The following is a 22,841-nucleotide window of genomic DNA, read 5'->3' on the forward strand; positions in this document are numbered from 1 at the left end:
CGAGGTTCGCTCATCTCTAGTCTTGAATAATGTTTTTAATTGATTGGAGGTGGGGTGTACATTATTTCATACTTTACCCCTCGGTGACTGCCCTTCCCTGTAAAAAAAAAACAAAAAAAAAAACAATTAGTGTCACTGAATGTCGAACTGTCTGAACTACCGTTTCCCTGGGCATAATTCTACAGGCAAAATTAAGTTTGCCAAGATGTAATTGCAGTCTATAATGGGCAATTTTCTGAATGGCACATATGCTGATTTAATGAGGCAAGCTTTTCCTCTGGCAACCTTCATTACTGTTCATTCCCTCTGAATCAATGTTAATTTCTAAATGACCATGGAAAGTGGTGGAGCCCCCCATCTTCTCCACAAATGCATAATTGTAAAGTCGGAGATTTGAAGGGGCAGATTTCCCCCTTCTCCCTGGTGCATGCCTGCCACATCCCCCGCCTACCCGAAAGGCAGGGGAGCTTTGCAAGGCGGGAAGGAGGCGTGGCCTCCTTCCGCACATCACTTTTTATGGTTTACGTCTGCTCGCAGTCTTAAATCATGATCCAAATCTACACCTGCTTGAATCCATTCATTGGAAAGGGGGCAGGGTCCAATTTAAGACTGGCGCACGAGTACACTGGTCTTCATAAATCATCCACCAATGTATCAGGCATTTTAGTACATGGGGGAGGCCATTTTGCCTTAGCTGTTTATTTATTTATTTTATTTTTTATTGCAGGGAATAGAATGAGGAAAAAACTAAAAACTGTATACAGTATGTGGTAGTGTGAGATCAACTGCCACTAACTTGGCGAGGTTAACCTTATATCCTGTACTCCAAGGATTATGTAAAACATGTAGAAAAAAGACAAAATAAGGTCCTCTAGACATGTTAGAATGAGGGGGAGTGTATGAGTTATTAAAATATGTACATCAATTGTAAAGTACAATGTCTAATTTATTATATATATATATATATATATATATATATATATATATATATATATATATATATATATATATATATATATATATATATATATATATATATATATATATATACACACAACTTGATATAGAAGAGATTGTTCTGGTTCCAGAAACCATACAAATAAAATGATTTAGAATCAATAAAAATAATGAATATGAATAAACAGAACAATGGAAGTTTTAAAAAATTAAAATAAAAGAGTCCAAATAAAAAATTAAAGAGTCTAAATGGAAAAAATCCAAAAAATGTAGATGTGAGTAGAGAAATATATAATGAGTCTGATAATATTTAAAATAAAGAAAAAGGAGGAAGAAAAACATATAATGAGGATCGATGATTAAAAATAATGATTAAAAATAATTAACAACAGTTCATGGGCTTTAATCTCATGCATCTGATATGGATGATAGTATAATTGTTAGCAGCATCAGATGATTAGCAGCATTAGGTAATTAGTCCTTTCTCTATATTAGAGATGAATTATGTTTAGGTTAAAGAATAGCGTAATCTCTACCTTTTCTCTGTAGTAGTGATGCAGTGTATGTACTTTGAGGGATCACTGTGGCTCTCCTAATACATAGAGAGCCACAACGATCCCTTAAAGTACATAAACTGCATCACTGGCGTCTGAAGGGGAATCGGCAGTCAGCGACAGTAAAGCATGTTGCATTGTTTGTGGAACAGAATCTGATGGAGCCCATTCATGTGACATTTGTAAAAGAAATCCGGTGCATGGGATATATATGTGGCAATACCGTAGGAGAAAAAGGATACGGGTCGAGAATCCTGTGCTATTTATGCCGAAAGGCAGAGAGCATTAAAGATGGAAGGGAAAATGCTACGAAACACCTGAAAAGATCAGCTGAAAAACAAATAGAAGTTTCTATGAAGAAATTTAAAGACATGTCAGTGGATTGCATAGTTTTTGAGTATGTAACTAAGGTTGATAGCAGTACCATTGTAGGGATCGTATAAGATGTGAAGAAAATTTTTTTTGTACCAAATCAGTACCTCGGTTGGAATTATAAAAGATTGGCTACCTAGAAACGCTCTTCAAGAAGCTACTACAACATTTAGTGAAACAGTTCCCCAGACCTCTGACTGAGATTGCAGAAAAATTATCCTTATTTCGAGCTTAAGGATTTAAAGAAGTGTTCCCGTGAAGAGTCCAAAATGCAATTTTAAAACAAAAAAAATGTTCCTGTAAAAAAAAAAAAAAAAAAAGTAAGGTACTGTGCAACTTGAGATGCCACAAATCTCCAGGTTTTTTTAATAAAAAAAAATAATGAATGAATGTGGTTATTTATAAATTGCATTCAGTAAAAAATATCAGTTTAACTACCTATTTTGTTTGTTCATTAGTTTCAAATTAATAATTTGCTTTTCAAGGACTATTGTTGTATTACTTAATAAATAAACATAGAGCCGGGCAACTCCTGACTTCATTATTTCCCTGAAAGGGGTCAGTGATTTGATCAAATCCCGGACTTTCTTCGGGGAAACAATGTAACAGCGTGCTCATTTCATTATTTCCGGGAATTTGATGAAATCCCTGATTCTATAATTTCCCTGCAACATATATATCTTTAGGGTAAATTCACACGGGCGGATCCGCTGCGAGTTTAACGATTGCGATAAATCCGCAGATTAAAACGCTGCGAGAAAGTTTATCATGTACTGTAAGTCAATGGCAAACTCAACTTGCAGCATGTTTGTAACGTTTGGTTTGGTTATTGCGGATTAGATGCGGATCCAATTTGAATGTGCTTTATTTGCAATAGTTTCTAAATGTGATACAGTTTTTGCATTTCCTATTGTGACTTTAAAATGCTACTTTTCAAACAGAAACTGCAATCAATATTGGTTTCTCCTGTGAACTGCTAACTGATGACATGGAAATCCTGGATGAACAGCAGATTTGGTAATATTTTAAGGCTTACTCTAGTTGTTTAAAAGTGAATTACTACTAAATATGTAACTATATCAAAACTAGACTCCTCAAGGTATGTTCACACAAGTTGGAGTTTCATTGTGTAATGGAGGGTTTATACAGACAGATTTATCTAAAAGATTTTGGAAGCCAAAGCCAGGAATGGATTTGAGAAGAGAAGAAATCTCAGTCTTTCCTTTATAACATGTTCCCTGTTTATAGTCTGCTCCTGGTTTTGGCTTCAAAAATCTGTTAGATAAATCTCTCTGTGTAAACACACCATTAGTGTCTGGACATCAATTAAGTAATTACTTCAATAAAGTAATGGTGCGTTTACACGGAAAGATTTATCTGTCAGATCTTTAAAGCCAAAGCCAGGAACAGACTATAAACAGGGAACAGGTCATAAAGGAAAGATTGAGATTTCTCTTCTCTCCAAATCCATTCCTGGCTTTGGCTTCCAAAATCTGTCAGATAAATCTTTCTGTGTAAATGCACCCTAATGCAATGAAATGATCAATTACTGCAATTCAATAATGCATTTACATTGCATTTTTATTTTATTACTGCATGTGTAAACACTACCTCAAAAATAAAATTGCAATACTAAATAATTTACCCCTATCCATTTAAAAAAAATGCTGGACAAAATTATAAAATATACTTAAGTGAATGAAGATAAATGTCAAGATGCAACTAGATTTGCATTTCCAGGGAAATACATAGTGCTTGAAAAGAGCGCCCCTTTACCAGTGACTTCCTTTTAACTTTAATCCTGGGTGCCGTCCCTTTAAGAGTGACTTGGGTCCCGTCCCTTTAAGAGTGACTTGGGTCCCATCCCTGTAAGAGCAACTTGGCTCCCGTCCCTTTAAGAGCGACACGGGTCCCTTTAGTAGCGACCTGGGTCGCTTTAAGAGCGACGTGGGTCCCTTCGCTCTTAAAGGGACCCAGGTCGCTCTTAAAAGGACCCATTTTGCTCTTAAAGGGACCAATTTCACGCTAAAAGGGACCAATTTCACGCTTAAAGGGACCAATTTCACGCTTAAAAGGACCAATTTCGTTCTTAAAGGACCCATTTCGCTCTTAAAGGGACCCAGGTCGCACTTAAAGGGACCCAGGGATATTTCGCTCTTAAAGACTCCAGGTCGCTCTAAAAGGGCCCCAGCTCGCTCTTAAAGGGACCCATTTCGCTCTTAAAGGGACCCAGGTCGCTTTTAAAGGGACCAATTTCACTCTTAAAGGGACCTATTTCGCTCTTAACCCCTTGACGACATCGGGCGTAAATTTACGCCCTGATGCCGGTAAGGGAGTTCAGAGCGGTCCCGGGTGCCGCGTGTAGCCCGGGACCGCTGGTATTAGCGGGCACGGTCCGATCGCCGTGCCCGCTAATACAGTAATCAGATGCAGCTGTCAAACATGACAGCTGCATCCGATTACCGGACGCAGCGTCATCCCTGGTGTCTAGTGGGGAGATCGCTCCTCCGGGATGTTATCCCGGAGGAGCGATCTCCGTAACTGAAGGCGGCCGGGGACCGCTCTAAGATGGCGCCGTCCCCGGCTCGGCACTCGTTTACTTCCGGCTGCAGCAGCCGGAAGTAAACGAGTGCCTATCTCATGGATCTCTGCAGCATATCTATGCTGCAGAGATCTCAATGAGAGATCAAAGCACTTATACTAGAAGTCCCCCAGGGGGGCTTCTAGTATAAGTGTTAAAGTAAAAAAAAAAGTGTCATTATTAGTAAAAAGCCCCCTCCCCTAATAAAAGTCTGAATCACCCCCCTTTTCCCAGGTTATAAATAAAAGTAAATAAATAAATAAACATGTTTGCTATCGCCGCATGCGTAATCGCCCGAACTATTAATTAATCACATTCCTGATCTCGCACAGTAAACTGCGTCAGCGCAAAAAAATCCCAAAGTGCAAAATTGCGCATTTTTGGTCACATCAAATCCAGAAAAATTGTAATAAAAAGCGATCAAAAACTCGTATATGCGCAATCAAGGTACCGATAGAAAGAACATATCATGGCGCAAAAAATGACACCTGACACAGCCCCATAGACCAAAGGATAAAATCGTTATAAGCCTGGGAATGGAGCGGTTTTAAGTGACGTATATTTGTTGACAATGGTTTAAATTTTTTACAGGCCATCAGATACAATATAAGTTATACATGTTATATATCGTTTTAATCATAACGACTTGAGGAACATATATAACAATTCAGTTTTACTCCAGGGCGAATGACGTAAAAACACATTTCCCCCAAATAAACAAAATGCGTTGTTTTTTTTCAATTTCACCACACTTTGAATTTTTTTCTGGTTTCGCAGTGTACTTTATGCAAAAATTCAGCCTGTCATTGCAAAGTACAATTAGTGACGCAAAAAATAAGGGCTCATGTGGGTTCCTAGGTGGAAAAATGCAAGTGCTATGGCCTTTTATGCACAAGGAGGAAAAACCGAAAACGCAAAAATCGAAATTTGCTCTGTCCTTAAAGGGTTAAAGGGACCCAGGTTGCTCTTAAAAGGACCCAGGTCGCTCTTAAAAGGACCCAGGTCGCTCTTAAAAGGACCCATTTTGCTCTTAAAGGGACCAATTTCACGCTAAAAGGGACCCAGGTTGCTCTTAAAGGGACCAATTTCACGCTTAAAGGGACCAATTTCGCTCTTAAAGGGACCCATTTCGCTCTTAAAGGGACCCAGGTCACTCTTAAAGGGACCCATTTTGCTCTTAAAGGGACATATTTCGCTCTTAAAGGGACACAGGTCGCTCTTAAAGGGACCCAGGTCGCTCTTAAAGGGACCCAGGTCGCTCTTAAAGGGACCCAGGTCGCTCTTAAGGGGACCCAGGTAGCTCTTAAAAGGACCCATTTCACTCTTAAAGGGACCCAGGTCGATCTTAAAGGGACCCAGATCGCACTTAAAGGGACCCAGTTCGCTCTTAAAGGGACCCAGTTCGCTCTTAAAGGGACCCAGGTAGCTCTTAGAGGGACCCAGGTCGCTTTTAAAGGGACCAATTTTGCTCTTAAAGGGACCCATTTTGCTCTTAAAGGGTCATATTTTGCTCTTAAAGGGACCCAGGTTGCTCTTAAAGGGACCCATTTTGCTCTTAAAGGGACATTTCGCTCTTAAAGGGACATATTTTGCTCTTAAAGGGACCAATTTCACTCTTAAAGGGACCAATTTCACGCTTAAAGGGACCCATTTTGCTCTTAAAGGGACCCAGGTTGCTCTTAAAAGGACCCATTTTGCTCTTAAAGGGACATATTTCGCTCTTAAAGGGACCAATTTCACTCTTAAGGGACCAATTTCGCTCTTAAAGGAACCCATTTCGCTCTTAAAGGGGCCCAGGTTGCTCTTAAAGGGACCAATTTCACGCTTAAAGGGACCAATTTCGCTCTTAAAGGGACCCATTTCGCTCTTAAATGGGACCCAGGTCACTCTTAAAGGGACCCATTTTGCTCTTAAAGGGACATATTTCGCTCTTAAAGGGACACAGGTCGCTCTTAAAGGGACCCGGGTCGCTCTTAAAGGGACCCAGGTCGCTCTTAAAGGGACCCAGGTCGCTCTTAACCCTTTAAGGACATGGCCCATTTTCGTTTTTACGTTTTCGGTTTTTCCTCCTTGTGTTTAAAAGGTCATAGCACTTGCATTTTTCCACCTAGAAACCCACATGACCCCTTATTTTTTGCGTCACTAATTGTACTTTGCAATTACAGGCTGAATTTTTGCACAAAGTACACTGCGAAACCAGAAAAAAATTCAAAGTGTGGTGAAATTGAAAAAAAAACGCATTTCTTTTATTTGGGGGAAATGTGTTTTTACGCCATTCGCCCTGGGGTAAAACTGACTTGTTATGCATGTTCCTCAAGTCGTTACGATTAAAACGATATATAACATGTATAACTTATATTGTATCTGATGGCCTGTAAAAAATTCAAACCGTTGTTAACCAATATACGTTCCTTAAAATCGCTCCATTCCCAGGCTTATAGCACTTTTATCCTTTGGTCTATGGGGCTGTGCGAGGTGTCATTTTTTGCGCCATGATGTGATCTTTCTATCGGTACCTTGATTGCGCATATACGACTTTTTGATCGCTTTATATTACATTTTTTCTGGATTTGATGCGTCCAAAAATGCGCAATTTTGCACTTTGGGATTTTTTTGCGCTGACGCCGTTTACCGTACGAGATCAGGAATGTGATTAATTAATAGTTCGGGCGATTACGCACGCGGCGATAGCAAACATGTTTATTTATTTATTTATTTGTTTACTTTTATTTAAAACCTGGGAAAAGGGGGGTGATTCAGACTTTTATTAGGGGAGGGGGCTTTTTACTATTAACAACACTTTTTTTTTTTTTTTTTACACATATACTAGAAGCCCCCCTGGGGGACTTCTAGTATATACACTTGGATCTCTCATTGAGATCTCTGCAGCATAGATATGCTGCAGAGATCCATGAGATCGGCACTCGTTTGCTTTCGGCTGCTGCAGCCGAAAACGAACGAGTGCCGAGCCGAGGACGGCGCCATCTTGGACGCGTCCCCGGCCGGCATCAGTAACGGAGATCGCTCCTCCGGGACAAGGTCCCGGAGGAGCGATCTCCCCCACTAGACCCCAGGGAAACGTTGCCTCCAGTAATCGGAGGCAGCTGTCAACTTTGACAGCTGCCTCCGATTAGCTAATTAGCGGGCACGGCGATCAGACCGTGCCCGCTAATAGCAGCGGTCCCGGGCTACACGCGGCACCCGGGATCGCGGCACTTCAAAGTGCAAGTGAGGACATATGACGTACGCATACGTCCTATGTCCTTAAGAGGTTAAAGGGACCCAGGTCGCTCTTAAAGGGACCCATTTTGCTCTTAAAGGGACATATTTCACTCTTAAAGTGACCAATTTCACTCTTAAAGGGACCAATTTCACTCTTAAAGGGACCAATTTCGCTCTTAAAGGAACCCATTTCGCTCTTAAAGGGGCCCAGGTTGCTCTTAAAAGGACCCATTTTGCTCTTAAAGGGACATATTTCATTCTTAAAGTGACCAATTTCACGCTTAAAGGGACCCATTTCGCTCTTAAAGGGACCCAGATCGCTCTTAAAGCGTAACTGTCATTTCAGGGTCATTTTTCTGAAAACATTAAATATGTATAGTACAAGCGATTTTAAGAAACTCTGTAATAGGTTTTATGTACTAAAAAAGTTTTCTTCTGTAGTGAAAAAGCAATCTCCCAGCCTCCCCCCTCACATCAAATGAAGCAGGATTTCTGTCTCCATTATGTGGCTATGGAGAGGGGAGGGGCTGTTAGGAGTGACTGAGCACGGAGCACCCTGCAATCTTCTCTCAGTAAGTTCATAGATAAGCACTGACCTTTCTGACACCTGAATTTAGCATTTTAGGTGCCCAGAGAGTCTACAAACAGCTGACCTTTATGTCACCTCTTCCTGCTCCCTCATCTCCCTCTGCCCCTCCTCCCTTCATAGGCTTACAATGGAGAGAGCAGAGCCCGTCTTCACTGGCTTCTCTGTAATGAAGACGTGTTTGCCTGATAATGCACAGATAAGAAGTCAGGGGGGAGGCTGGGAGATTGCTTCTTGAGTACAGAAGGAGGCTTTTTTGGCTGATGAAACCTATTACAGAGTTTCTTAAAATCGCTTATACTACTGATTTCTGCAATTAAAAAAAACATGACAGTTACTCTTTAACCCCTTAAGGTCAAAGCCAATTTTCGTTTTTGCGCTTTTGCTTATTCCATTATAAGTTTAAAAGTCCATAGCGCTTGCATTTTTTCACCTAGAGACGTATATGAGCGCTTATTTTTTGCGAAACCAATTGTACTTTGCAATGACAGGCATTATTTTTCCATAACATATGCTGCGAAACCGGAAAAAAATCATTTGCGCTGTCAAATTGAAAAAAAAAACTAATTTGTTTTGATTTCGGGGAGGTTTGCATTTACGCCATTCGTCCTATGGTAAAACTGACTTGTTAAGCATGTTCCTCAAGTCGTTACGATTACTATGATATATAACATGTATAACTTATATTGTATCTGATGGCCTGTAAAAAATTCAAACCATTGTTAACAGATATATGTTCCTTAAAATCGCTCCATTCCCAGGCTTATAGCGCTTTTATCCTTTGGTCTATGGGGCTGTGTGAGGTGTCATTTTTTGCGCCATGATATGTTCTTTCTATCGGTACCTTGATTGCGCATATACGACTTTTTGATCGTTTTTTATTACATTTTTTCTGGATTTGATGCGACCAAAAATGCGCAATTTTGCACTTTGGAATTTTTTTGTGCTGACGCCGTTTACCATGCGAGATCAGGAATGTGATTAATTAATAGTTCGGCCGATTACGCGCGCGGCGATACTAAATATGTTTATTTATTTATTTATTAATTTATATTTATAAAATGGGAAAAGGGGGGTGATTTGGACTTTTATTAGGGGAGGGGATTTTTTTATTAATAAAAACACTTTTTTACTTTTTTTTTTTACTTTAACTAGAAGCCCCCCTGGGGGACTTGTATATAAACAGCATTGATCTCTCATAGAGATCAATGCTGTGTATATACACAGCAAAGATCGATCAGATCGGTCATAGATTGCTATGGCCTGCTGCAGGCCATAGCAATCTATTGCCGAGCCGGGATCAGCGTCATTCCGACGCTGAGGCCCGGCACGGGCAGAAGAACGGATCTCCCCCCCGCGATCGCATTGCGGGGGGGAGATCCGTCCCACTAGACACCAGGGACACGGAGAGCACAGCATCTAAGTGCAGCTGTCAGGTTTGACAGCTGCACTTAGAGGCTTAATTAGCCGGCGCGGCAACGGGACCCGCGCCGGCTAATAGAGGCACTGCCCGGCTGCACGTGTCAGCCGGGATCAGCGCCGTTCAGAGCGGGGTCCTGGCGGGACCCCTCTCTGAACACCCTGAGCGGCACCATGACGTATCAGATACGTCATGGGTCGCTAAGGGGTTAAAGAGACCCAGGTCGCTTTTAAAGGGACCAATTTCGCTCTTAATGGGACCCATTTTGCTCTTAAAGGGACATATTTCGCTCTTAAAGGGACCCAAGTTGCTCTTAAAGGGACCAATTTCACTCTTAAAAGGACCAATTTCGCTCTTAAAGGGACTCAGGTCGCTCTTAAAAGGACCCATTTTGCTCCTAAAGGGACATATTTCGCTCTTAAAGGGACATATTTCGCTCTTAAAGGGACATATTTCGCTCTTAAAGGGACCAATTTCACTCTTAAAGGGACCAATTTCACGCTTGAAGGGACCCATTTCGATCTTGAAGGGACCCAGGTTGCTCTTAAAAGGACCCATTTTGCTCTTAAAGGGACATATTTCACGCTTAAAGGGACCCATTTCGGTCTCTTAAAGGGACCCATTTTGCTCTTAAAGGGACCCATTTCGCTCTTAAAGGGACCCAGGTCGCTCTTAAAGGGACCAATTTCACGCTTAAAGGGACCCATTTTGCTCTTAAAGGGACCCAGATCGCTCTTAAAGGGACCCAGGTCGCTTTTAAAAGGACCCAGGTTGCTTTTAAAGGGACCCATTTCGCTCTTAAAGGGACCAATTTCACGCTTAAAGGGACCCATTTTGCTCTTAAAGGGACATATTTCGCTCTTAAAGGGACACAGGTCGCTCTTAAAGGGACCCGGGTCGCTCTTAAAGGGACCCAGGTCGCTCTTAAAGGGACCAGTTTCACTCTTAAATGGACCAATTTCACGCTTAAAAGAACGACTTGGGTCCCTTTTAAAAACGACTTGGGTCCCTTTAAGAGCGACATGGCTCCCGTCCCTTTAATAGCGACTTGGGTCCCTTTAAGAGCGACTTGCGTTCCTTTAAGGGCCACCTGGGTTCTTTTAAGAGCGAACTTATTATTGGGTACTTATAATGGTAAAGATCATTGCTCGGTTACCATGACAATCTTACTCATGTCAGTGAGACAAAATCGTTAAGGACCTTTCATCTTCTACATCTTCTATTGGCCAATAGTGGACATGTGACTGTGGATGGTGTGATACATGCCTGACGAGACCTTAGAGTTCCTATTGGCTGCTATATCTCAGCTATTTGCATATGTGCTGTGATTGGCTGTTAGCGGTTAGAGTGTGGCCATTATTTGCAATGGGCCATTATTTTCTATGGGAAATTTGGGGTCTTTTAAACTTAAATTTCTTAAAAATGACAAATCTGATCGAAACGAAAAATAGATAGCACACCACACACCGCCAAGGGCTTCGAAACACAGTTTGAATGGAGAGTGTGTGCAAAGCGGTTTGGGCTGTATTAAGCGCAGAAAAATAGCTGGAAGAAAAAGAAGGAGAAACGGAAGAAGAAGAATACGGATTACAATATAGTGCTTTTCAAGCACTATAATAAAGTGCAGCAAGGAAGCGAAAAACGAAAGCGCAAAGATCAAAATTTGTGCTGTCCACTGGGTCATTTTGGGCTTGGTCCTCAAAGGGTTAAGGAGAGTCAGTACCCCCTTGACCGACCTATGATATGGGTAATGGTAGTAAAATTTTAATTTCAATCATTATCAAGCCTCTTTTTTTCCCCATTTAATATATAACCATAGTAGGTGGTGCTTGTTAATGTCCCTGGTTAAAGCAGCCTCAAATTTCTGTTTAGCTATCTAACATTGATTTCTAATTACTCCCAGCTGTTAAGGCAACAGTTTAGAAAGAAAAAAATGTATGAAAAAATATTGCAGTTACACAAGTTTGCAGGAAATAATTGATAGTTTGTCATAGGGCAATGCTTATTCTGAGGGATTGCCTAATAAAGAACTGTTAATATATGGCATTTTAACATAAAAAATATGGTTTTCTTATTTCATCAGTGATATCTTAGAGGAGTATTGGGAGCACAACAACAATCTTTCTGGCAGTGGTCAAGATCTTCTGGATAACAGCATCTTCAGAAAAAAAAGAGGCAGTTTGGAGACAAGAAAGATGGCACTTGTGGTCACTGGAGATTTCATGGTAAATACCCAATTCCTACTAAATATAAAAATAAATAAATAACAATGATGACGGTCTACAAATAAAGCTTTGACAAGGGAATGTACAATTTCATTGATGCCTATGATTTTGGCTACAAATTTCCTCCCCTTTGTTACCTCTGAGCCATTTCCAGCCATGCTGTGAGGGTGAGTTTTATGTTCTACAACCTTCTTCTAGTCCAGGGTTTGATAATTTTCTGCTCAAGGGTCCCCTGGCATCTAATGTTCTCTCAGCAGGGCTCAGGTCGGAGACAGTAATGATCAGCTTTCATATTGGTGATCTTACTCCTGGATGCGTCATCAGTCAACCAAGTTGTAAAGATCTTTGTAAGCAGAGTTTAGTCTAATTGGACTGAGACCCTTTTAAGTGGATCTGTAACCCATAGCAACCAAGCTATATCTCTGCCAAAGTGCCTTAAAGCCAAATTATTCAGTCAACCTAATTTGCAGTATCTGCACTTTGTATAACTGAAACAGCTTGAGACACCACCCCATCACATGACATAAACTACCCACCACTGCACCCAATTAACCCTGCACTATACCATTTGTTGCAACCCTAGTTGGCCACCCCATAATGACCTGCAGAATAAACATGTAATTTTTACATCATAGTCAAACACTGTAAAAACAAAAGGGGGATTTATCAAAACCAGTGTATTTGTATGCCAGTCCTATATAAATCCCTGCCTCCATGCCCCAGGCCAGATATACTGAGAGGCCCATGCCTCTTTGTTAATCCATTCAGATACAGAGAATCTGAAGATGCCAGCAGTCTGAAATCTTCACTAGCTCTAGAACTGCTCTATGGGCCGACGTTTTCCGCTATCCGCCGAAAGAGGTGACATGTCACTTCTTTCGGCGGATAGCGGAATAAGCCGGCCCACAGAATGGTGTCTATGGAGCCGGCGGAAAGGCATGCGGCCATGCGCGCGAACAGACAGCGGAATTCCGCTGACATTATCCACGAGAATTCCTCAGTATGAACATAGTAACATAGTAACATAGTAACATAGTAAATAGGGTTGAAAGAAGACAAGAGTCCATCAGGTTCAACCTAGGAAAATCCTACTGTGTTGATCCAGGAAGGCGAAAAACCCCTATGGGGCAGAAGACAAACGCCCCACCACAGGGAGAAACTCCCCCCCCTCCCCCGACTGCAATGGCAACCAGAACAATCCCCGGATCAACGTATCACCAGAAATCTAATGCCCATAACTTGTAATATTATATTTTTCAAGAAAATCATCCAGGCCTCCCTTGAACTTATTTAATGAATCAGCCATGACAACATCATGTGGCAGAGAGTTCCACAGTCTTACCGCTCGTACAGTAAAGAACCCGCGTCGATGCTGATGATGAAATCTTCTTTCCTCTAGACGTAGAGGATGCCCCCTTGTCATTGTTACAGACCTAGGAGTAAAAAGACCACTACAAAGATCTCTGTACTGTCCATTCATATATTTGTACATTGTGATCAGATCGCCCCTAAGACGTCTTTTTTCTAGCGTAAATAACCCCAAGCGTGATAACCTGTCCTGGTACTGTAACCCACCCATTCCCTTTATGACCTTTGTTGCCCTCCTCTGCACCCGCTCTAGTTCAGCTGTGTCCTTCTTATATACCGGTGCCCAAAACTGTACACAGTATTCCATGTGTGGTCTGACCAGTGATTTATAAAGAGGCAAAACTATGTTCTCATCTTTAGCATCTATACCTCTTTTGATGCACCCCATTATTTTATTAGCCTTGGCAGCTGCTGCCTGGCACTGATCACTAAAGTTGAGTTTACTGTCCACCAATACCCCCAGGTCCTTTTCGGAAGTAGTTTTACCCAGTGTTTTATTATTTAGCACATAACTGTACTTATTATTTCTATGGCCCAAATGCATAACCTTACATTTATCCACATTAAACTTCATTTGCCATTTCTCCGCCCAAGCCTCTAGCTTCTCCAAATCCCTCTGTAATATGATATTATCCTCCTCTGTACTGATTACTTTACCCAGTTTAGTATCATCTGCAAAAATGGAGATTCTACTCTGTAGCCCCTCTACAAGATCATTAATAAAAATATTAAAAAGAAGTGGACCCAACACTGACCCCTGTGGTACCCCACTAGTAACTAAAACCCAATCTGAATATGTTCCATCAATGACCACCCTCTGTTTTCTATCACACAACCAGTTACTTACCCATTTGCATACGTTTTCCCCGAGTCCCAGTATCCTCATTTTGTAGACCAACCTTTCATGCGGCACAGTATCAAATGCCTTTGAAAAGTCCAGATACACAACATCCACAGCCTCCCCCAGGTCCAGTCTATAACTTACCTCTTCATAGAAGCCGATCAGATTAGTCTGACAGGACCGATCCCTCATAAATCCATGCTGGTGCTGCGTCATAAGATTATTTTCATTAAGATACTCCAGTATAGCATCTCTTACAATCCCCTCAAATACTTTACCTACTATAGATGTTAGACTTACAGGCCTGTAGTTTCCAGGATCACTCCTTGACCCCTTCTTGAATATTGGTACCACATTAGCTATGCGCCAGTCCTGTGGAAGAATCCCTGTCGTAATAGAATCTTTAAATAATAGGAATAACGGTCTGTCCAACACAGTATTTAATTCTTGCAAAACCCTAGGATGGATACCTTCTGGGCCCGGTGACTTATGGATTTTAATGTTTTTAAGGCGTTTCCCCACTTCTTGTTGTGTTAGGCAGGTGAGATTTATGGGAGGATTAACATTATCCCTAGTCATGTCGTCTGTTATGGGATTCTCCTCTGTGAATACAGTAGAGAAGAATGTATTTAGTAGATTGGCCTTTTCCTCTTCCCCCTCCACCATTACACCCAGATTATTTTTGAGGGGACCAACATTTTCGGTTTTAAGTCTTTTGTTATTTATATAGGTGAAGAACATTTTGGGATTTGTTTTACTTTCTGTGGCTATCCTTCTTTCTGTTGCTATTTTTGCTTCTTTTATTTGCGTTTTACACATTCTATTCTTCTGTCTATAGTTGCTCAATGCTTCCCCACTACCTTCTTGTTTTAGTAGTCTGAATGCTTGTTTCTTATCATTTATTGCACCCCTTACAGCTGTAGTTAACCACATTGGATTTCTCTTATTTCTACTACGTTTATTCCCATATGGTATGTGTCGTTCACACGATTTACCCAGGATGCTCTTAAATATGTCCCATTTCTCTTGTGTACTTTTATTTCTGAAGGCATTGTCCCAGTCTATGTTCCCAAGGTCCTCTCTTAGTTTTTGGAAATTAGCCTTCCTGAAATTTAATGTTTTTGTAGCCCCTCTGCTAATCATTTTATTGAAGGATAATTGAAAACTTACTATGTTATGGTCACTATTACCTAGGTGACCCCCCACCTCTATTTTTGATATTCTGTCGGGCCTATTGGTTAAGATCAGGTCCAGAAGGGCCCCCCCTCTTGTTGGTTCCTCTACTAGTTGGGAAAGGTAATTATCTTTTACTATTTCCAAAAACACGCTTCCCTTCCTGGAGCTGCAGGTTTCTGCTTTCCAGTTGATATTTGGGTAGTTAAAGTCCCCCATAATAATGACTTCCCCCTGCTTCGCTGCCGCATCTATTTGTCTTATAAGAAGATTTTCTGATTCTTCCACTATACTTGGAGGTTTATAACTCACTCCTATAAGAATTTTATTATTCTTTGTCCCTCCCCTTATTTCTACCCAAAGAGACTCCACATTATCATCACATATATCCTCCCACAGAATAGGCTTAAGGCATGATTTAACATATAGACAGACCCCTCCCCCTTTCTTATTTTTACGGTCATTTCTGAATAGACTATAACCCTGGATATTAACGGCCCAGTCATAGGTCTCGTCCAGCCATGTCTCGCTTATCCCCACTATATCATATTTCTCTTCAACCATTATGAGTTCTAATTCCTCAGCTTTATTAGTGAGGCTTCGAGCATTAGTATACATACATTTAATATATTTGTCCATATTCCCTTTCCTTTTATCACTAGTGACTATTCTAACCCCTCCCGCCGCTCCACCCCCAGTTCCATAATCTAGGCCCAGCTCTCCATCTACTCTGTCTTCACTTACTATATTGTAGTTGCCCTCCCCCCCGGTCCCTAGTTTAAACACTCCTCCAACCTCTTAGCCATCTTCTCCCCCAGCACGGCTGCACCCTCCCCATTGAGATGCAGCCCGTCCCTACCGTAGAGCCTGTAACCGACCGAGAAGTCGGCCCAGTTCTCCATGAACCCAAACCCCTCTATCCTACACCAGCTCTTGAGCCACTTATTTACCTCCCTAATCTCCCGCTGTCTCTCAGGTGTGGCTCGTGGTACAGGTAATATTTCGGAAAAAATCACCTTGGAGGTCCTAGTTTTAAGCTTCCTGCCTAAGTCCCTGAAATCATTTTTAAGGACCCGCCACCTACCTCTAACTTTATCATTGGTGCCAATGTGCACCATGACTGCTGGGTCATCGCCAGCCCCTCCCAGTAATCTGTCAGCCCGATCCGCGATGTGACGAACTCGAGCGCCAGGAAGGCAACACACTGTTCGACGATCCCGGTCTTTGTGACAGATTGCCCTGTCTGTCCCCCTAATAATTGAGTCCCCCACTACCAGTACCTGCCTGGCCTGCCCTGAACTCCTGTTTCCCACCTTACTGGAGCAGACACCCCCCTGGCTTTCAGAGGCAGTGTCCTGCTGCAGCAATGCCACCCCTGAATCAACATCCCCCTCATCCGCCAATTTGGCAAACTTGTTGGGGTGTGCCAGATCAGGACTGGCCTCCCTCACACTCTTCCCTCTACCCCTTTTTCTAACTGTGACCCAACTAGCTGCCTCTTCCTCCTGTACCTCCATGCTATCACACTCTCCCCCATCTACCCCTTGGAGTGCTTGCTCAGTGAGAAGCAGACCCCTTTCCAGTTTGCCAATGCATCTCAATCGTTGCAGCTGCTCATTTAGATCCAGGATCTGGGCTTCCAAACCAGCAACATGCACACATCTCCCACAATGGTATGCACCCTCGATCGGTTGATCAAGGATTGCATACATCGCACAAGATGTACATTGGGCCGCATTGTCAAACATGGCGCTTATTTATATGGGGATATTATGTATAAAGAAAGAAAAAACAAACAAGCAACAAAAGCAAACAATGTGTTCAAAAGCAAATAAACAATTTGTTTTCCTCTAAAACTCCCCAAATCTAAAGTCCCAGAATATTAAAGTCCCACACTTGAGACAAAAACACACTTCAGATCCAAAACTCGCACGCTCCAAAACTCGCTCACAATACAATATAGAAGTACTTAGCTTGCAGAGTTTGTTGCTTCTGGCTCCTGTGTTTGAGAGACTGGGAGGCTTCACACAGATGTAATTTATCAACTCTTAATTAGCAATCAGTCCCCTCCCCTTCCACCTGTGTAACCTCCAGCAAGCTTGTGTGTATACAGGCTATAGTAATGTGTCCCAAGTAAACCAGATACAATGTATATAACCTCTAGGAAAATAAATACAGATAAACTAATCTATAGTACCTTGCTATATACTATATGTGTACAGGGATTTGTTATCTATAAACCCAGTAAGGACAGATATCACTCAGTAACAGGTATGTTATACACTCCTTCCCAGAATATTAAAGTCCCACACTTGAGACAAAAACACACTTCAGATCCAAAACTCGCACGCTCCAAAACTCGCTCACAATACAATATAGAAGTACTTAGCTTGCAGAGTTTGTTGCTTCTGGCTCCTGTGTTTGAGAGACTGGGAGGCTTCACACAGATGTAATTTATCAACTCTTAATTAGCAATCAGTCCCCTCCCCTTCCACCTGTGTAACCTCCAGCAAGCTTGTGTGTATACAGGCTATAGTAATGTGTCCCAAGTAAACCAGATACAATGTATATAACCTCTAGGAAAATAAATACAGATAAACTAATCTATAGTACCTTGCTATATACTATATGTGTACAGGGATTTGTTATCTATAAACCCAGTAAGGACAGATATCACTCAGTAACAGGTATGTTATACACTCCTTCCCAGAATATTAAAGTCCCACACTTGAGACAAAAACACACTTCAGATCAAAAACTCGCACGCTCCAAAACTCGCTCACAATACAATATAGAAGTACTTAGCTTGCAGAGTTTGTTGCTTCTGGCTCCTGTGGTGATGTGACAACCCGACTCCCAGAGCTGTGCGGGCTATGGCTGCTGGAGAGGATGATGGCAGAGGGATGCTCATGGATTGTAATGAAATACTTCATCGGGCTATTTGCTGTTAATTTTAGTTACTGTTAATAAAATAATAGCTCTGTGTGCCTAAGATTAAGTGTTATATACTAAGGAAATTTATGTCAGCCCACTGACAAATATGTTTCTACCATGTGAAAGTACAGCCTAACCAGGGGTAACAGTGTGCTGGTAGTTGTTGTTTTATAAATAGGTGTGATAACACCTCACCATGCTGCAGAGCATACAAGCTGATACTATGCAGTCAAAGGCATAGTAATATCCAGTGACTCACAGCTGACATCTTCTCTGATCATGTTTTTTCTCTTTACTTTCCTTGTCCATCTTGTTGCTGACTACCATGATGACTTCTTACATTTACATCTATTGATGTAAATGATCTCATGGAGTTTGCAGCCTAGATGTCTTCAGCTACTCAAATTAAAATCCCTTTCTTCTAAGATAAATTTCTATAATGCCACACACTGTTCCATCTGAGTTTAATACTTTCACATACTGGGTCTCTTAATATTATACTGACACATATGGCCAAAAACAGTAGTGCCACGCAGAGTGCCCCTGTAGGGATCAATCTACCCCCTGTAAATAACAACCAACAAAGTACCGCAACTGCCATGCATGATCAATAAGAGCCCGCCTAAAACACCCTTGATAGACCTATCACAAAAATAAACGTCATGGGTCCATTAAGGGTGTACTAGATGTGCCCTTTGGTACCCGCCCTTTAAGAGCATCTTAGGTGCTGTCCCTTTAAAGGGCAACTTTGTTACAGAACCTTTAAAAGCGACTTTGGTGCCAGCCCCTTCAGAGCTAATTTAGTACCAGCCCTTGAAGAGCGAATTCAGTACTGGCGCTTTAAGGGTATAAACCCACACACCGTATACACAGCGTATTTACTGCTGCGATACGCAGCGAATACGCAGCAAAAACGCAACAAATACGCAACAAAAACGCAGCAGATTAGATCTAAATAACTGAACTCAGCATTAAATCTTCACCATCAAACTGCTGCGTATTTGCTGCGTATTTGTTGCGTATTTGCTGCGTATACGGTGTGTGGGTTTGTACCCAAAGGCTGCGTTCACACTACGTATATTTCAGTCAGTATATGTATATTTCAATCAGTATATTTCAGTCAGTATTGCAACCAAAACCAGGAGTGGATTAAAAACACAGAAAAGCTCTGTTCACACAATGTTGAAATTGAGTGGATGGCCGCCATTTAATGGCAAATATTTGCTGTTATTTTAGAATAACGGCTGTTATATTGAAATAATGGCAGTTATTTACTGTTATATGGCGGCCATCCACTCAATTTCAACATTGTGTGAACAGATCCTTTCTGTGTTTTTAATTCACTCCTGGTTTTGGTTGCAATACTGACTTAAATATACTGACTGAAATATACATATACTGACTGAAATATACGTAGTGTGAACCCAGCTAAAGACTGACTAAAAGGGGTTGACCAGTGAAAATCAACTGGTGTCAGAAAGTTTTATAGATTTGTAATTTACTTCTATTGAAAAATCTCAAGTCTTCCCATACTTATTAGCTACTAAATGTCATGCAGAAAATGTTGTTTCATTTTCAGTCTGACATAGTGCTCTCTGCTGACATCTCTGGCAGAGACAGGAACTGTCCAGAGCAGGAGAGGTTTTCTATGGGGATTCATATAAAACAGAGACAGAGTTCCTGCCTCGGCCAGAGCTGTCAGCAGAGAGCACTGTGTCAAGACAACATTTCCTCCAGGACATACAGCAGCTAACAAGTATGGGAAGACTTGAGATTTTTTAATAGGAGTAAATTACAAATCTATATAACTTTCTGATATCAGTTGACTTGAAAGAAAAAGATTTTCGCTGGACAATCCCTGAACTTTAACCCTTAGAAAACCAATTTTCCTCGTGTATAAAAGATTATAGCACTTGCATTTTTTCACCTACAGGCCCACATGATCCCTTATTTTTTTGCTATTTACTATTTGTACTTTGCAATGACAGACTTAATTTTTCCATAAAATATGCTGCGAACAGAGCATTTTTTTTCATTTGAGGAACCTTTGTGTTTACGCCATTCGCCCTATGGTAAAATTTAAATGTGATCTATATTCCCCACATTGGTACGATTACGACGATATGTAACTTTTACATCTTTTATTTTATCTGACTGATTTTAAAAATTAAAACCTTTTAAAAAAAAACACCTAAATGTTCCTTAAAATTACTCTATTACCATCCTTATAACACTTTTATTAATTGGTCTATGGGGCTGTGTGATGGGTCATTTTTTGCGCCATGATCTCTACTTTCTAACGGTGAGAACGGAGAGAGGGATATCTGGCTATTCCCGTGTTTTGAGACTCGTAACTGAGGCTCCACGGACCCCTTTTTTGCATATTTAAATTTTGTATGGGACAATCAATGGAGACTCGTAAATGAGTACTCCATTGGAATTTTTCACTGTTCTCCCTGAGTTCAGTGATTGTTGTGTTTTGTTGGTCTATTTATCATTGCCCCAGTAGCCAGAATCCTGCTCCACACTGACGAGGGGCAAATACCCCGAAACTGCAGTCTGTGGATGGATGCCTAGCCTTGGTAACCCTTGTCTTATGTCGTTATACTCACCACAGAGTTAGACTTTGACTTACAGGGGCCACCCTGGTGTTTTCCTATTTAGGTCACAAAGCTCGCAACAGAGTGAGGACCTGAGGGACTACGTATCAGGGTGGTTTGGTGCTCTCCCCACTAGGAGGCACCCCTTGGCAATGGGCTTCCTTCTCTGGAGAGAGGGATATCTGGCTATTCCCGTGTTTTGAGACTCGTAACTGAGGCTCCATGGACCCCTTTTTTGCATACTTTCTAGCGGTACCTTGCTTGCATATATGTGACTTTCTGATCACTTTTTATTATAATTTTTCTGGATTTGATGTGACTAAAAATCAGCAATTTTGCCCTTTTGATTTTTTTTTAGCACTTTTTATTATTTATTATTATTTTTTTTATTTATCAACATTAACTTGTAGCCCCACTATGGGAGACATTGTATACTTTACTGATTTTTCATAGAATTCCATGTGGTATATATAAACTTCATGGAATGCCGTGGCGTACTGGTACATTCAGGGTTTTATAGGGGTTAACTTGGTGACTTCCTGTTTAAGAATGAATGCGGCTCTATCCCTTTTAACAGCAAATTCAGTGGCTCTTTAAGAATTAATGTGGTAACAGCCCTTTAGGAGCGAAGGCACCTGTGCAGTGTTCACTGCAGAGGAATAGGAAAGAGGGTGAGGAGGAGGGATGGAGGGGTGGTGCAATGTTAGGGCACAGATACTCCAAGCCTCGGCCTTTGGCCACAGGGCTGCAAGTTTAAAAGTTGTTTTTTAGGACAATAACTGCATCACCTGCCGAACGGACCCCAGGACAGATCTTGGATTAAAAGGAGCTATCCAAAGGTACAAGTGGTTGGGGGGGGGGGGGGGCAGATTGTGGGTACAAAGTCGCTTTAAGACAAATCTGACTGAAACAAAAATTACTTAGCATACCTGTCACCATTGAAGTCTTTGAAACGCAGGTTGAACATAGTCTGTGTGCAAAGTGTTCTCATTGTCTTGCCTTTACCAAGAAGTGCAAAGAATTGGGAGAAACTGAAAGAAGAAAGAGAACTAAATGTGCATTTCCAGTAGAAAATATGTAGTGCTTGAAAAGAGCGCCAGTTTAACAGTGACTTCCAAAGCACCCCTTTAAGAGAAACTTTAACAATTTAATGACCCATTATATTTATTTTCTTCATGGGTCAGTTCAGAGTGTATTAGATGGGTTCTTTGGTACTGGCCCTGTATGAGCATCTTTGGTTCTTGCTCTTTAAGGGTAATGGTCCTTTAAGAGAAACTTTGGTGTCGGCCCCTTAAGAGCAAAATCGCCTCTTTAAAAGCTAATTGAGTTTTGGCCCTTTTAAAAGCGAATTCAGTACCAGCCCATTAAGACTTTGGTGTCATCCCAGAGAAAAATCCATACTGGCCATATTAAGAGCTAATTCAGTATCGGCCCTATAAAAGAGAATTCAGTACCACCCCTTTAAAAGCTAATTTAGTACCTTCCCTGTAAGAGTGTATTCAGTATTGGTCCTTTAAGAGTTAAAGTGGTATTGGCCCTTTAAAAGCGAGTTTGGTACCATCCCTTTAAAAGCAAAGTTGGTACCTGCCCTTTAAGAACGAATTAGGTACTGTTTCTTTGGAAGCAACTTTTGTGCCGGCCCTTTAAGAGCAAAATTGGTGCCGGCCCTTTCAGAGTAAATTCGAGTCTGTCCCTTTAAGAGAAAAATCAGTACCATCCCTTTAAGAGCAAATTCGGTACTGGCCCTTTAAGAACAAATTCGGTACCAACTTTTTATAAGGGAAATCGGTACTGGTCCTTTGAAAGCAAATTTGGCATCAGCCTTACTGACCCTTTAAGAGCGACTTTGCCGACCCTTTAGGATCAAAATCTATACTATAGGAGCAGATTCAATACTGTCTCTTTAAGATTGACTTTGGTGTCAGACCTTTAAGGCTGGGTTCATACTACATATATTTCAGTCAGTATATGTATATTTCAGTCAGTATTGCAACCAAAACCAGGAGTG

General features: G+C 41.3%; 1 protein-coding gene across 1 annotated transcript in view; it reads left to right on the top strand.

Moving 5' to 3' along the window:
* Window positions 1–22,841, top strand: part of ATP8B3 (ATPase phospholipid transporting 8B3) — a 317,397-nt gene that overhangs the window by 205,544 nt on the left and 89,012 nt on the right. Inside the window, exons 20-21 of the mRNA XM_069963518.1 lie at window positions 2,825–2,900; window positions 11,776–11,917. Coding sequence (XP_069819619.1) covers window positions 2,825–2,900; window positions 11,776–11,917 — 218 coding nt within the window. The remainder of the gene's footprint in view (window positions 1–2,824; window positions 2,901–11,775; window positions 11,918–22,841) is intronic.

This window comes from Dendropsophus ebraccatus, chromosome 3, assembly GCF_027789765.1.
Source record: "Dendropsophus ebraccatus isolate aDenEbr1 chromosome 3, aDenEbr1.pat, whole genome shotgun sequence".
Taxonomy (NCBI): domain Eukaryota; kingdom Metazoa; phylum Chordata; class Amphibia; order Anura; family Hylidae; genus Dendropsophus; species Dendropsophus ebraccatus.